This window comes from Entelurus aequoreus, linkage group LG14, assembly GCF_033978785.1.
Source record: "Entelurus aequoreus isolate RoL-2023_Sb linkage group LG14, RoL_Eaeq_v1.1, whole genome shotgun sequence".
NCBI lineage: Eukaryota > Metazoa > Chordata > Actinopteri > Syngnathiformes > Syngnathidae > Entelurus > Entelurus aequoreus.
In genome coordinates, this window is record NC_084744.1 from 40,997,507 (window position 1) to 41,015,229 (window position 17,723).

The following is a 17,723-nucleotide window of genomic DNA, read 5'->3' on the forward strand; positions in this document are numbered from 1 at the left end:
TGGCATACACACTAGTTGTCATACATAGTTGTCATACATACTAGTTGGCATACACAGTAGTTAGCATACACACTAGTTGTCATACATACTAGTTGGCATACACACTAGTTGTCATACATAGTTGTCATACATACTAGTTGGCATACACACTAGTTGTCATACATAGTTGTCATACATACTAGTTGGCATACAAACTAGTTGTCATACATAGTTGTCATACATACTAGTTGGCATACACACTAGTTGTCATACATAGTTGGCATACACACTAGTTGTCATACATACTAGTTGGCATACACACTAGTTGGCATACACACTAGTTGTCATACATAGTTGTCATACATACTAGTTGACATACATACTAGTTGTCATACATACTAGTTGGCATACATACTAGTTGTCATACATAGTTGGCATACATACTAGTTGGCATACACACTAGTTGTCATACATACTAGTTGTCATACACACTCGTTGGCATACATACTAGTTGTCATACACACTAGTTGTCATACATAGTTGTCATACACACTAGTTGTCATACATACTAGTTGGCATACACACTAGTTGTCATACATAGTTGGCATACACACTAGTTGTCATACATACTAGTTGGCATACACACTAGTTGTCATACATAATAGTTGGCATACACACTAGTTGTCATACATACTAGTTGGCATACACACTAGTTGTCATACATACTAGTTGGCACACACACAAGTTGGCATACATAGCTGGCATACACACTAGTTGACATACACACTAGTTGTCATACATAGTTGGCATACACACTAGTTATCATACATACTAGTTTGCATACACACTAGTTGACATACATACTAGTTGTCATACATAGTTGGCATACACACAAGTTGTCATACATAGTAGTTGGCATACACACTAGTTGGCATATATACTAGTTGGGATACACACTAGTTGTCATACGCACTAGTTGGCATACACACTAGTTGGCATACACACTAGTTGTCATACATACTAGTTGTCATACATACTAGTTGGCATACACACTAGTTGTCATACATACTAGTTGTCATACATAGTTGTCATACACACTAGTTGTCATACATACTAGTTGGCATACACACTAGTTGTCATACATACTAGTTGGCATACACACTAGTTGTCATACATAGTTGGCATACACACTAATTGTCATACATACTAGTTGGCATACACACTAGTTGTCATACATAATAGTTGGCATACACACTAGTTGGCATACAGACTAGTTGGCATACATAGCTGGCATACACACTAGTTGGCATACACGCTAGTTGTCATACATAGTTGGCATACACACTAGTAATCATACATACTAGTTGGCATACACACTAGTTGGCATACATAATAGTTGGCATACACACTAGTTGTCATACATACTAGTTGGCATACACACTAGTTGGCATACAGACTAGTTGGCATACATAGCTGGCATACACACTAGTTGGCATACACACTAGTTGTCATACATAGTTGTCATACATACTAGTTGGCATACACACTAGTTGTCATACATAGTTGGCATACACACTAGTTGTCATACATACTAGTTGGCATACACACTAGTTGGCATACACACTAGTTGTCATACATAGTTGTCATACATACTAGTTGACATACATACTAGTTGCCATACATACTAGTTGGCATACATACTAGTTGTCATACATAGTTGGCATACATACTAGTTGGCATACACACTAGTTGTCATACATAGTTGTCATACATACTAGTTGGCATACACACTAGTTGTCATACATACTAGTTGTCATACACACTCGTTGGCATACATACTAGTTGTCATACACACTAGTTGTCATACATAGTTGTCATACACACTAGTTGTCATACATACTAGTTGGCATACACACTAGTTGTCATACATAGTTGGCATACACACTAGTTGTCATACATACTAGTTGGCCTACACACTAGTTGTCATACATAATAGTTGGCATACACACTAGTTGTCATACATACTAGTTGGCATACACACTAATTGTCATACATACTAGTTGGCATACACACAAGTTGGCATACATAGCTGGCATACACACTAGTTGGCATACACACTAGTTGTCATACATAGTTGGCATACACACTAGTTATCATACATACTAGTTGGCATACACACTAGTTGACATACATACTAGTTGTCATACATAGTTGGCATACACACAAGTTGTCATACATAGTAGTTGGCATACACACTAGTTGGCATATATACTAGTTGGGATACACACTAGTTGTCATACGTACTAGTTGGCATATACACTAGTTGGCATACACACTAGTTGTCATACATACTAGTTGTCATACATAGTTGTCATACACACTAGTTGTCATACATACTAGTTGGCATACACACTAGTTGTCATACATACTAGTTGTCATACATAGTTGTCATACACACTAGTTGTCATACATACTAGTTGGCATACACACTAGTTGTCATACATACTAGTTGGCATACACACTAGTTGTCATACATAATAGTTGGCATACACACTAATTGTCATACATACTAGTTGGCATACACACTAGTTGTCATACATAATAGTTGGCATACACACTAGTTGTCATACATACTAGTTGGCATACACAATAGTAGGCATACAGACTAGTTGGCATACATAGCTGGCATACACACTAGTTGGCATACACGCTAGTTGTCATACATAGTTGGCATACACACTAGTTATCATACATACTAGTTGGCATACACACTAGTTGGCATACATAATAGTTGGCATACACACTAGTTGTCATACATACTAGTTGGCATACACACTAGTTGGCATACAGACTAGTTGGCATACATAGCTGGCATACACACTAGTTGGCATACACACTAGTTGTCATACATAGTTGGCATACACACTAGTTATCATACATACTAGTTGGCATACACACTAGTTGACATACATACTAGTTGTCATACATAGTTGGCATACACACTAGTTGTCATACATAGTAGTTGGCATACACACTAGTTGGCATATATACTAGTTGGGATACAAACTAATTGTCATACGTACTAGTTGGCATACACACTAGTTGTCATACATACTAGTTGTCATACACACTAGTTGTCATACTGTACATACCGCGTGCATGGACGTTGAGGAGGTTATGACTTCAAGCAGCTCGTGGTTGAAGGAGCACAAGGTGACAGCAAAGAAGAAGTCAAAAGAAAGTGTTCCTGTAAATGTTGTTTGTGTGTGTTTCAACACACTCTGGCCCGCTGTGGTTTTACTTGTTGCACAACTTCTTCCCATCCGCTTGGGATAGCCCGGCCTCACTTTCTCACGACAACAGCGCCCTCTGCTGGCTTTACATTCTCATGACAACTGCGCTCTCTGCTGGCCTCACATTCTCACGGCAACAGCGCCCTCTGCTGGCCGAACACATAATTGCAGTTTGGTGTCGTCTGGCACTAACTTAGATGAACTCGCTTGCTAAGAAGTGTCGTGTCTTACAAAGTTGCTGTCTACATCCATAAATGCGCAGCTAAAAAAATACTCCAAAATATACTATTTAATGTATACTATTTATACTACAACTATTTTAAATGGCATTGTCCTGTTGACCATAAACACATCTCGTAGTAGTGCAGTGACAAATAAAGCATCATGTATCTTCCATATAAAATCCCTTAAAGGCCTACTGAAATGAATTTTTTTTATTTAAACGGGGATAGCAGATCCATTCTATGTGTCGTACTTGATCATTTCGCGATATTGCCATATTTTTGCTGAAAGGATTTAGTAGAGAACAACGACGATAAAGTTCGCAACTTTTGGTCTCTGATTAAAAAAAGCCTTGCCCCTACCGGAAGTAGCGTGACGTAGTCAGTTGTTCGCCTCCTCATATTTTCCTATTGTTTTCAACGCAGCTAGAGCGATTCGGACCAAGAAAGCGACGATTACCCCATTAATTTGAGCGAAGAAGGAAAGATTTGTGGATGAGAAACGTTAGAGTGACGGACTAGAATGCAGTGCAAGACATATCTTTTTTCCCTCTGACCGTAACTTAGGTACAAGCTGGCTCATTGGATTCCACACTTTCTTCTTTTTCTATTGTGGATCACAGATTTGTATTTTAAACCACCTCGGATACTATATCCTCTTGAAAATGAGAGTTGAGAACGCAAAATGGACATTCACAGTGACTTTTATCTCCACAACAATACATCGGCGAAGCTCTTTAGCTACTGAGCTAACATGATAGCATCTGGCTCAAATGCAAATAGAAACAAAATAAATAAATCCCTGACTGGAAGGATAGACAGAAGATCAACAATACTATTAAACCATGTACATGTAACTACACGGTTAATAATTCTCAGCCTGGCAAAGCTTAACAATGCTGTTACTAACCATGCTGAAGCTAACTTAGCAACCGGACCTCACAGAGCTATGATAAAAACATTAGCGCTCCACCTACGCCAGCCAGTCCTCATCTGCTCATCAACACCCGTGCTCACCTGCGTTCCAGCGATCGACGGCGCAACGAAGGACTTCACCTGTACACAGATGCGGTTGGCGGCTAGCGTCGGCTAGCGCATCTGCTATCCAAGTAAGTCCTCCTTGTTGTGTAGCTACAGCCAGCCGCTAATACACCGATCCCACCTACAACTTTCTTCTTTGCAGTCTTCATTGTTCATTAAACAAATTGCAAAAGACTCACCAACAAAGATGTCCAGAATACTGTGGAATTATGTGATGAAAACAGAGCTATTTTGTATTGTTTTCAATGGGGTACCGATACTTCTGTTTCACTGGCTACGTCACGCGCATACGTCATCATCCAAAGCCGTTTTCAACCGGAAGTTCAGCGGGAAATTTAAAATTGCACTTTATAAGTTAACCCGGCCGTATTGGCATGTGTTGCAATGTTGAGATTTCATCATTGATATGTAAACTATCAGACTGCGTGGTCGGTAGTAGTGGGTTTCAGTAGGCCTTTAAAGATATCAAAAAATACATTTTAACATTACAAAAACCTAAATCCGATTTTAAAATGATTATTTTTAAACATTTAAGTTCTTTTGATTATAGTCAGTAGTCAATAATCAACACCTCATGATTAAAATGAGGTGTATCCTGTATGAGTAAGAGTCCACTATGGACTGGACTCTCACTATTATGTTAGATCCGCTATGGACTGGACTCTCACTATTATGTTAGATCCACTATGGACTGGACTCCCACTATTATGTTAGATCCACTATGGACTGGACTCTCACTATTATGTTAGGTCCACAACGGACTGGACTCTCACTATTATGTTAGATCCACTATGGACTGGACTCTCACACTATTATGTTAGACCCACTATGGACTGGACTCTCACTATTATGTTAGATCCACTATGGACTGGACTCTCACACTATTATGTTAGATCCACTATGGACTGGACTCTCACACTATTATGTTAGATCCACTATGGACTGGACTCTCACTATTATGTTAGATCCACTATGGACTGGACTCTCACTATTATGTTAGATCCATCTGGACTGGACTCTCTCACTATTATGTTAGATCCACTATGGACTGGACTCTCACAATATTATGTTAGATCCAATATGGACTGGACTCTCACAATATTACGTTAGATCCACTATGGACTGGACTCTCACACTATTATGTTAGATCCACTATGGACTGGACTCTCACTATTATATTAGATCCACTATGGACTGGACTCTCACACTATTATGTTAGATCCACTATGGACTGGACTCTCACTATTATGTTAGATCCACTTTGGACTGGACTCTCACAATATTATGTTAGATCCACTATGGACTGGACTCCCACTATTATGTTAGATCGACTCTGGACTGGACTCTCTCACTATTATGTTAGATCCACTATGGACTGGACTCTCACAATATTATGTTAGATCCACTATGGAGTGGACTCTCACACTATTATGTTAGATCCACTATGGACTGGACTCTCACTATTATGTTAGATCCACTCTGGACTGGACTCTCTCACTATTATGTTAGATCCACTATGGACTGGACTCTCACTATTATGTTAGATCCACTATGGACTGGACTCTCACACTATTATGTTAGATCCACTATGGACTGGACTCTCACACTATTATGTTAGATCCACTTTGGACTGGACTCTCACTATTATGTTAGATCCACTATGGACTGGACTCTCACACTATTATGTTAGACCCACTATGGACTGGACTCTCTCACTATTATGTTAGATTCACTTTGGACTGGACTCTCACAATATTATGTTCGATCCACTATGGACTGGACTCTCACTATTATGTTAGATCGACTCTGGACTGGACTCTCTCACTATTATGTTAGATCCACTATGGACTGGACTCTCACAATATTATGTTAGATCCACTATGGACTGGACTCTCACACTATTATGTTAGATCTGCTATGGACTGGACTCTCATACTATTATGTTAGATCCACTATGGACTGGACTCTCACACTATTATGTTAGATCCAATTTGGACTGGACTCTCTCACTATTATGTTAGATCCACTATGGACTGGACGCTCACAATATTATGTTAGATCCACTATGGACTGGACTCTCACACTATTATGTTAGATCCACTATGGACTGGACTCTCACTATTATGTTAGATCCACTATGGACTGCACTCTCACAATATTATGTTAGATCCACTATGGACTGGACTCCCACACTATTATGTTAGATCCACTATGGACTGGACTCTCACTATTATGTTAGATCCACTATGGACTGGACTCTCACTATTATGTTGGATCCATCTGGACTGGACTCTCTCACTATTATGTTAGATCCACTATGGACTGGACTCTCACTATTATGTTAGATCCAATATGGACTGGACTCTCACAATATTACGTCAGATCCACTATGGACTGGACTCTCACACTATTATGTTAGATCCACTATGGACTGGACTCTCACTATTATATTAGATCCACTATGGACTGGACTCTCACACTATTATGTTAGATCCACTATGGACTGGACTCTCACTATTATGTTAGATCCACTTTGGACTGGACTCTCACAATATTATGTTAGATCCACTATGGACTGGACTCTCACTATTATGTTAGATCGACTCTCGACTGGACTCTCTCACTATTATGTTAGATCCACTATGGACTGGACTCTCACAATATTATGTTAGATCCACTATGGAGTGGACTCTCACACTATTATGTTAGATCCACTATGGACTGGACTCTCACTATTATGTTAGCTCCACTCTGGACTGGACTCTCTCACTATTATGTTAGATCCACTATGGACTGGACTCTCACTATTATGTTAGATCCACTATGGACTGGACTCTCACACTATTATGTTAGATCCACTATGGACTGGACTATCACACTATTATGTTAGATCCACTTTGGACTGGACTCTCACTATTATGTTAGATCCACTATGGACTGGACTCTCACACTATTATGTTAGATCCACTATGGACTGGACTCTCTCACTATTATGTTAGATTCACTTTGGACTGGACTCTCACAATATTATGTTCGATCCACTATGGACTGGACTCTCACTATTATGTTAGATCGACTCTGGACTGGACTCTCTCACTATTATGTTAGATCCACTATGGACTGGACTCTCACAATATTATGTTAGATCCACTATGGACTGGACTCTCACACTATTATGTTAGATCCGCTATGGACTGGACTCTCATACTATTATGTTAGATCCACTATGGACTGGACTCTCACACTATTATGTTGGATCCACTTTGGACTGGACTCTCTCACTATTATGTTAGATCCACTATGGACTGGACGCTCACAATATTATGTTAGATCCACTATGGACTGGACTCTCACACTATTATGTTAGATCCACTATGGACTGGACTCTCTCACTATTATGCTAGATCCACTATGGACTGTACTCTCTCACTATTATGTTAGATCCACTATGGACTGGACTCTCACAATATTACGTTAGATCCACTATGGACTGGACTCTCACACTATTATGTTAGATCCACTATGGACTGGACTCTCACTATTATATTAGATCCACTATGGACTGGACTCTCACACTATTATGTTAGATCCACTATGGACTGGACTCTCACTATTATGTTAGATCCACTTTGGACTGGACTCTCACAATATTATGTTAGATCCACTATGGACTGGACTCCCACTATTATGTTAGATCCACTCTGGACTGGACTCTCTCACTATTATGTTAGATCCACTATGGACTGGACTCTCACTATTATGTTAGATCCACTATGGACTGGACTCTCACACTATTATGTTAGATCCACTATGGACTGGACTCTCACACTATTATGTTAGATCCACTTTGGACTGGACTCTCACTATTATGTTAGATCCACTATGGACTGGACTCTCACACTATTATGTTAGACCCACTATGGACTGGACTCTCTCACTATTATGTTAGATTCACTTTGGACTGGACTCTCACAATATTATGTTCGATCCACTATGGACTGGACTCTCACTATTATGTTAGATCGACTCTGGACTGGACTCTCTCACTATTATGTTAGATCCACTATGGACTGGACTCTCACAATATTATGTTAGATCCACTATGGACTGGACTCTCACACTATTATGTTAGATCTGCTATGGACTGGACTCTCATACTATTATGTTAGATCCACTATGGACTGGACTCTCACACTATTATGTTAGATCCAATTTGGACTGGACTCTCTCACTATTATGTTAGATCCACTATGGACTGGACGCTCACAATATTATGTTAGATCCACTATGGACTGGACTCTCACACTATTATGTTAGATCCACTATGGACTGGACTCTCACTATTATGTTAGATCCACTATGGACTGCACTCTCACAATATTATGTTAGATCCACTATGGACTGGACTCCCACACTATTATGTTAGATCCACTATGGACTGGACTCTCACTATTATGTTAGATCCACTATGGACTGGACTCTCACTATTATGTTGGATCCATCTGGACTGGACTCTCTCACTATTATGTTAGATCCACTATGGACTGGACTCTCACTATTATGTTAGATCCAATATGGACTGGACTCTCACAATATTACGTCAGATCCACTATGGACTGGACTCTCACACTATTATGTTAGATCCACTATGGACTGGACTCTCACTATTATATTAGATCCACTATGGACTGGACTCTCACACTATTATGTTAGATCCACTATGGACTGGACTCTCACTATTATGTTAGATCCACTTTGGACTGGACTCTCACAATATTATGTTAGATCCACTATGGACTGGACTCTCACTATTATGTTAGATCGACTCTGGACTGGACTCTCTCACTATTATGTTAGATCCACTATGGACTGGACTCTCACAATATTATGTTAGATCCACTATGGAGTGGACTCTCACACTATTATGTTAGATCCACTATGGACTGGACTCTCACTATTATGTTAGCTCCACTCTGGACTGGACTCTCTCACTATTATGTTAGATCCACTATGGACTGGACTCTCACTATTATGTTAGATCCACTATGGACTGGACTCTCACACTATTAACTAGATCCACTCGACGTCCATTGCACCGGTCGCCCAGGGGGGGGGGGGGGGGGGGGGGGGGTCCCCACATCTGCGGTCCCCTCCAAGGTTTCTCATTGTCCCACTGGGTTGAGTTTTTTCTTGCCCTGATGTGGGATCTGAGCCGAGGATGTCGTTGTGGCTTGTGCAGCCCTTTGAGACACTCGTGATTTAGGGCTATATAAGTAAACATTGATTGATTGATTGATAAAATGTCCTCCATACTGATGACAAAATAAAATCTGAAATAAACCATTGAAAGGATTGTAATATCAAATTTGAAATGATGAATTTAAAGAAAGAGTCAAACATGTGTATCTCCATGCCAATGAGAAAATAAATATTCATATATAATTTACAACACAGAACAAGCGGACATGTGTATAAATAATATTTCATACAAAAAGATAGGAAACAACTGAATATCAGGAATATTGAGACTTTGCACATTTAAAGCATCACATACCTGAAATACACAATAATATATTAAGGTCCTGAAGAGATATTTACTTTGAGTTACTGTCGTGTAAAGTTACAGTAGTAATACAAACTTCAATATGTGGAATAATAAGCACCTTATTATCTCTGACAGGGTCCTCAAAGCCATTGTCCGTGTTCCAGTTAAAGCAATCGGCGCTGTGAACATTCCCTTTCATCACCCCTATTAAGACCTGCGAGGTTCTAGTCCATGAGAGAGCTGGGTCAGCATCCTTTGGTTGTCGATCACGCTGAAGTGGCGAACGTAGCGACGCACCTCAAAGGGGTTCTTGCTCGCCAGCGGTGACTCCGGACCTGGTGGGGAAAGATAGTGAGATGAATGGAAGGAGTCATGGAGTCATATCATCATATCACAATAATCATTGTTACTACGTTATATAACTAGAAACAACAAATCATCAATGTCGACCAGAGTCCAGTCCATAGTGGATCTAACATAATAGTGTGAGAGTCCAGTCCATAGTGGATCTAGTTAATAGTGTGAGAGTCCAGTCCATAGTGGATCTAGTTAATAGTGTGAGAGTCCAGTCCATAGTGGGTCTAACATAATAGTGTGAGAGTCCAGTCCATAGTGGATCTAACATAATAGTGTGAGAGTCCAGTCCATAGTGGATCTAACATAATATTGTGAGAGTCCAGTCCATAGTGGATCTAACATAATAGTGTGAGAGTCCAGTCCATAGTGGATCTAGTTAATAGTGTGAGAGTCCAGTCCATAGTGGATCTAGTTAATAGTGTGAGAGTCCAGTCCATAGTGGATCTAGTTAATAGTGTGAGAGTCCAGTCCATAGTGGGTCTAACATAATAGTGTGAGAGTCCAGTCCATAGTGGATCTAACATAATAGTGTGAGAGTCCAGTCCATAGTGGATCTAACATAATATTGTGAGAGTCCAGTCCATAGTGGATCTAACACAATAGTGTGAGAGTCCAGTCCATAGTGGATCTAACATAATATTGTGAGAGTCCAGTCCATAGTGGATCTAACATAATAGTGTGAGAGTCCAGTCCATAGTGGATCTAACATAATAGTGTGAGAGTCCAGTCCATAGTGGATCTAACATAATATTGTGAGAGTCCAGTCCATAGTGGATCTAGTTAATAGTGTGAGAGTCCAGTCCATAGTGGATCAAACATAATAGTGTGAGAGTCCAGTCCATAGTGGATCTAACATAATGTGTGAGAGCCCAGTCCATAGTGGATCTAACATAATAGTGTGAGAGTCCAGTCCATAGTGGATCTAGCATAATAGTGTGCGAGTCCAGTCCATAGTGGATCTAGCATAATAGTGTGCGAGTCCAGTCCATAGTGGATCTAGCATAATAGTGTGAGAGTCCAATCCATAGTGGATCTAACATAATAGTGTGAGAGTCCAGTCCATAGTGGATCTAACATAATAGTGTGAGAGTCCAGTCCATAGTGGATCTAGCATAATAGTGTGAGAGTCCAGTCCATAGTGGATCTAACATAATAGTGTGAGAGTCCAGTCCATAGTGGATCTAGCATAATAGTGTGAGAGTCCAGTCCATAGTGGATCTAGCATAATATTGTGAGAGTCCAGTCCACAGTGGATCTAACATAATGGTGTGAGAGTCCAGTCCATAGTGGATCTAACATAATAGTGTGAGAGTCCAGTCCATAGTGGATCTAACATAATAGTGTGAGAGTCCAGTCCATAGTGGATCTTACAAAATATTGTGAGAGTCCAGTCCATAGTGGATCTAACATAATAGTGTGAGAGTCCAGTCCATAGTGGATCTAGTTAATAGTGTGAGAGTCCAGTCCATAGTGGATCTAGTTAATAGTGTGAGAGTCCAGTCCATAGTGGATCTAGTTAATAGTGTGAGAGTCCAGTCCATAGTGGGTCTAACATAATAGTGTGAGAGTCCAGTCCATAGTGGATCTAACATAATAGTGTGAGAGTCCAGTCCATAGTGGATCTAACATAATATTGTGAGAGTCCAGTCCATAGTGGATCTAACACAATAGTGTGAGAGTCCAGTCCATAGTGGATCTAACATAATGGTGTGAGAGTCCAGTCCATAGTGGATCTAACATAATAGTGTGAGAGTCCAGTCCATAGTGGATCTAACATAATAGTGTGAGAGTCCAGTCCATAGTGGATCTAACATAATATTGTGAGAGTCCAGTCCATAGTGGATCTAGTTAATAGTGTGAGAGTCCAGTCCATAGTGGATCAAACATAATAGTGTGAGAGTCCAGTCCATAGTGGATCTAACATAATGTGTGAGAGCCCAGTCCATAGTGGATCTAACATAATAGTGTGAGAGTCCAGTCCATAGTGGATCTAGCATAATAGTGTGCGAGTCCAGTCCATAGTGGATCTAGCATAATAGTGTGCGAGTCCAGTCCATAGTGGATCTAGCATAATAGTGTGAGAGTCCAATCCATAGTGGATCTAACATAATAGTGTGAGAGTCCAGTCCATAGTGGATCTAACATAATAGTGTGAGAGTCCAGTCCATAGTGGATCTAGCATAATAGTGTGAGAGTCCAGTCCATAGTGGATCTAACATAATAGTGTGAGAGTCCAGTCCATAGTGGATCTAGCATAATAGTGTGAGAGTCCAGTCCATAGTGGATCTAGCATAATAGTGTGAGAGTCCAGTCCATAGTGGATCTAGCATAATATTGTGAGAGTCCAGTCCACAGTGGATGTAACATAATGGCGTGAGAGTCCAGTCCATAGTGGATCTAACATAATAGTGTGAGAGTCCAGTCCATAGTGGATCTTACAAAATATTGTGAGAGTCCAGTCCATAGTGGATCCAACATAATAGTGTGAGAGTCCAGTCCATAGTGGATCTAGTTAATAGTTTCCGGAAATTTACCGGAAACCTTCCACCCCTTTGCAACCGTATCCGGTATATCTTTTTTGTTTTATATGTTTTGATTACAATATTTTTCAGACATTTTTTTGGTACAATGTATTTCATATTTTGTATGTATGTTAATTCCTTAGCTTCACGGTGAAAAAATATCATATTAGGTTCAGTGCAGATGTACCTAATGTTGTGGCCTGTGTGTCTAAGTTGCGTATCAGCTGTGGGACTTACTGAAGGGCTGGCTTCTGCAAAACCTGACAATCTTTATTGTGTTGGCTATCATTCGCTGGAGGGGGAAAAAAGTAAAAAAGATCAATTCACAACCATCAATAAGAAAATACATATCATACTGACCCTCCTCAAGGCTAAACTGAAAGAGATGGGTCATCCTATCTTCGGGATTTAGAGAGTTTTTCATGCAAACACACAAGTGGTGCCAAGTGACTTTTCTGAGCTTTTCTTCCTTTCACTCACACACCAACTATTGAACCGGGGTGATGATCATTAAGGTCGCATTGCGTTTAGACTAAAGTTACATTTGAAAAGATAAGATTCCGATTGGATTCAGGACTACTTCCTGATGTGGCCTGAATCTGATGCCAAAAGATCAGATTTTGAAGTACTTTGGCACATTGGTGCGTCACTTAAGGGGGGAAAAATCAGATGTGGTGTGCAGTGTAAACAGGGCCACAGAGACGTGCTAAAAAATGCATTATAGGTTGGGCAAGTTAAACAAAGAGGAGGAGCTTTGGTGCTAATTTCAATTTCAAACAACCAAAAACTTTGCTAAGACATGCTTAATAAAATATGATTCCACAGTTGTTTGTCCTAAAAAGATTTATACAATAAAACAAGTCATCTATATTTGGGTGTATACAGTGAATAACACTTTACCATTTTCTCAAAATTGACCAGATTGTCAATAAATGTCCTGTTTCCCTCGTGAGTGAACGTCATATCTGGGGGGAAAGAGAGGGGGAATACTTGTGAAGACCACATAGGTTAAAGTGGTATTATTATCAAAATGGTGGTGACCTTTGATCAGCAGTGGCATGAAAGGGATGATGGGAGGCTCCAGCTTGGCAATGGTCAGTCTGTACCCTCGATGGTTCCTGGACGGATCCTATTCAAAAAGGTCACTTTGTTCAAACCACGCAACCTTACTTTTAACGGATGCTTTCAAAACTTTACCATCAAATTTTCAAATTCTTCATAGAACTTCTTGAATTTGCCAGGCAGTTTCTGATAACACAGATGGGAAAAAATATGTGAAATTGTCACTGAGAGATGAAAGATAGAACAAAGTGGCCAAAACCGACCTCCCAGGTCTGACTCAGCCTGCTCACTGCCGGGTTACTCAGCCCCATGACGATGGCGAAGCAGGCATTCAAATTCCTATGATCCTTGCAGCTTTGGCAACAAATCCCAAGGTGAGTACATGCAACTAAATTAATAGGAGAACATATAGACTTCTTCTTACTGGGAGGCAATCTTTATGAACTTCTTGAGAAGCTGCACCCGTTTGCTGAGCTGAGGGCACAGGCAGACCTCTGTGATCACCCAAAACTGAATTTCATTGAACCTCCTCAGGAACAGGTCCAGGTTCACTGTGCTTTTCTTCAAGTGTTGTCTCCCAAAGATGTGGTAGATCAGTTCGAGCTTTCAGAAACAGAAGAGAAGCACAGATTAATTTTGGGACAAATAGAAGACCTGGAAAGCAGAACTTCGTTAGGTACACCTAATGTCACGCCTCGGGTTAATTATATGTAGGCTTTTGGTTTCTAAAACGCGTCTTAGAGAGTTTCCTTGAGACCAGTGCTAGATTAGGGACGGATAAACCAGGTATTAAATTATAGGTTTTGTTAACACGATCTTAGTTATTTGTAAACATCAACCGGCAGGGTTTTAACGGAGCTAGTTATTCTGGTGGGATCCTTTATCATTTGGGTTAGGTTAAACTGTTTGGCTAAATGCTTTAGCTTATTGGTATGTGCTTTATCCAACCAATTTAGGTAAAAATCACCAATTGAAATAGTTTCCTTGATACTGCAGGCTTTAAGTACATCTTTCAACATGTCAAAAAATACATCCATTTAAAATACATTTCAGTAGCTAGGCAAATTATTACTCCTATGCATTCCAAACTATTCTGGGGAAGACTGATCTGCTTGCTTTGGATTTTATTTTTAACGTATAATAACACACCACCTCCTTTTTAATTAAGTCGGTCTCTTTTAACAACTTTGTCATTCTGAATGGTGTAGGTACCTGCTGGGCTATTTTTTTGTTAACCATGTTTCTGATAGTCCTAAATAGTCAAGCTTTGAATCGTGCAATAGTATTTCAAAGTGTTCAATTTTAGACGGAAGGCTTCTGGTATTGATGTGTCCACCAAAAATCCCCTTTGGTTTAGCTACAGGGTCCCAGATAATCTTCGCATGATTAACAGTTTGTAGCAGCTTAGTTTTCAATTGTCTATTTGTTACCTTAGTGTTTGTAGGTTTTGGTGCTGCTGGTGGTTGTAACCTGGGCGCTATCCCCTGGCTCGCTGCTGATTGTAGTAGCCCCGGCGCTAGCCAGTGGCCAGCTGATGGTGGTTGTAGATCCGGCGTTAGCTTGTGGCCAGCTACTGGTGGTTGTAGCTCCGGCAATGGCTCGTTGACTGCTGCTGGTGGTTGTAGATCCGGCGTTAGCTTGTGGCCAGCTGCTGGTGGTTGTAGCTCCGGCAATAGCTCGTGGACTGCTGCTGGTGGTTGTAGATCCGGCGTTAGCTTGTGGCCAGCTGCTAGTGTTCGTAGCTCCGGCAATAGCTCGTGGACTGCTGCTGGTGGTTGTAGATCCGGCGTTAGCTTGTGGCCAGCTGCTCGTGGTTGTAGCTCCGGCAATAGCTCGTGGACTGCTGCTGGTGGTTGTAGATCCGGCAATAGCTCGTGGACTGCTGCTGGTGGTTGTAGCTCCGGCAATAGCTTGTGGCCAGCTGCTGGTGGTTGTAGCTCCAGCAATAGCTCGTGGACTGCTGCTGGTGGTTGTAGATCCGGCGTTAGCTTGTGGACAGCTGCTGGTGGTTGTAGCTTAGACGATAGCTCGTCGCCTGCTGCTGGTGGTTGTAGCTCTGCCACCAGTCCCTGAGGTCATCGCTACATAGTGCAATAATGCAGTCCGGAATTTCAAAGCCTTGTTTACTTTCTCATTTGTTTCCTGCCCTCGTGAATGCCCGCTATCCAAGAAGTTAGAGTACAGAAGGAGTTGACTGCGAGTTGCTGGAAGGTGAGCGCTATCATTGTCCTTGTGTAGTAGCAGGTAACAATACGGCAGGAGAGGACGGTGAGTGTAGCACCTCTCAGTTGATTAAATACAGTTCCCTTATAAAAAAAACATTGAGCTGTCTTTAAACAAGTTATGGGTTTAAACATCCTAAGATTAACATGCATGGGAGTTACCCCAACCAGTCTACATGTGTTTTGTGGACTTGGAGAAGGCATTCGACTGTATTCCTCAGGAAGTCCTGTGGAGAGTGTTCAGAGTATGGGGTATCGGACCGCCTGATTGTGGCGGTCCGCTCCCTGTATGATCGGTGTTAGAACTTGGTACGCAATGCCGGCAGTAAGTCGGACCTTTTTTCGGTGAGGGTTGGACTCCGCCAGGGCTGCCCTGTGTCACCAATTCTGTTAACAACTTTGATGGACAGAATTTTTAGGCGCAGTCAGGACGTTGAGGGGATCGGTTTTGGTGGCTGCAGGATTAGGTCTCTGCTTTTTACGGATTATGTGGTCCTGATGGCTTCATCTGGCCAGGATCTTCAGCTCTCACTGGATCGGTTCGCAGCCGAGTGTGAAGCGACTGGGATGAAAATCAGCACTTCCAAGTCCGAGTCCATGGTTTTCGCCCGGAAAAGGGCGGAGTGCCATCTCCGGTTCTGGGAGGAGATCCTTCCCCAAATGGAGGAGTTCAAGTACCACAGGGTCTTATTCACGAGTTAGGGAAGAGTGTATCACAAGGTCGTTGCAGTGATGCGGACCCCGCATCACTGCATCCATCATGGTGAAAAAGGAGCTGAGCCGGAAGGCAAAGCTCTCAATTTACCGGTTGATCTACGTCCCTATCTTCACCTATGGTCAAATTCAGGCATTTGATCTACTTGGGTTTTTTTGTTTTTAACAGTAAAATTTATGTTTTTTGTTTTCAAAGTGTATTACTGTAAATAGAAAAACAGTAACACTTTTTTTTTTTACTGTAAAGTTTTGGTGTCTGAACTGCAAGTCGTTTTTTTCAGTGTATTAACGTAAATGGAAAAACAGCACCACTGTTTTTTTACGTCAAAATTCTACAGTTTACATACAGTTGTGTTATAGACACATACAGTTTTACTGAAGCGCCTGTATGACCCCTTACATTGTGCCTGTGTCCCTAACAAAGTGTAATGTACCTGCACCGAGACTCTAAACGCACCTCGTGTACACAGTTGAAAAGCTCCCAGTCGTAGAACGTCAAATGGAAGGCAACAGCTTTGGAACTCATCCACTCAAAACTGGACAGAGAGCCTGCAGACGGACCCTCCTGCTCAGGCACGGGGGTCTACAGAGGAGGGAAATAAATGTTAAATCCAAACTGAATAATAAAAAAAGAAAACGTTGGCAGTGAGTCGTAATGCACCAAAGAATCCAGCTGATCCTCCCGGCAGGCAAAAAGACGTCCATTGATGGTGAGAGTGGAGAACACGGACATGTCAGTGGGTTTGAACACCACTTTATCTAGCCAT

At 41.1% G+C, this 17,723-nt stretch overlaps 2 protein-coding genes across 2 annotated transcripts in view; both read right to left on the minus strand.

The window, feature by feature from the left end:
- LOC133664288 (mitogen-activated protein kinase kinase kinase 20-like) overlaps positions 1 to 3,290 on the minus strand; it is a 77,344-nt gene extending 74,054 nt beyond the window's left edge. Inside the window, exon 1 of the mRNA XM_062068798.1 lies at positions 3,132 to 3,290. The gene's annotated coding sequence lies outside the window, so the exon portion shown is untranslated. The remainder of the gene's footprint in view (positions 1 to 3,131) is intronic.
- A 6,626-nt stretch (positions 3,291 to 9,916) lies between these two features.
- Positions 9,917 to 17,711, minus strand: LOC133665391 (rap guanine nucleotide exchange factor 4-like). The gene is made up of 9 exons (XM_062070679.1): positions 17,618 to 17,711; positions 17,414 to 17,539; positions 14,445 to 14,623; positions 14,284 to 14,374; positions 14,156 to 14,206; positions 14,000 to 14,087; positions 13,859 to 13,923; positions 13,196 to 13,250; positions 9,917 to 10,414 (listed from the first exon to the last, which is right to left on the minus strand). The coding sequence occupies exons 1-9, from the start codon at positions 17,687 to 17,689 to the stop codon at positions 10,287 to 10,289; spliced, it is 855 nt and encodes a 284-aa protein (XP_061926663.1). The 5' UTR covers positions 17,690 to 17,711; the 3' UTR covers positions 9,917 to 10,286.
- Positions 17,712 to 17,723: the final 12 nt, after the last annotated feature.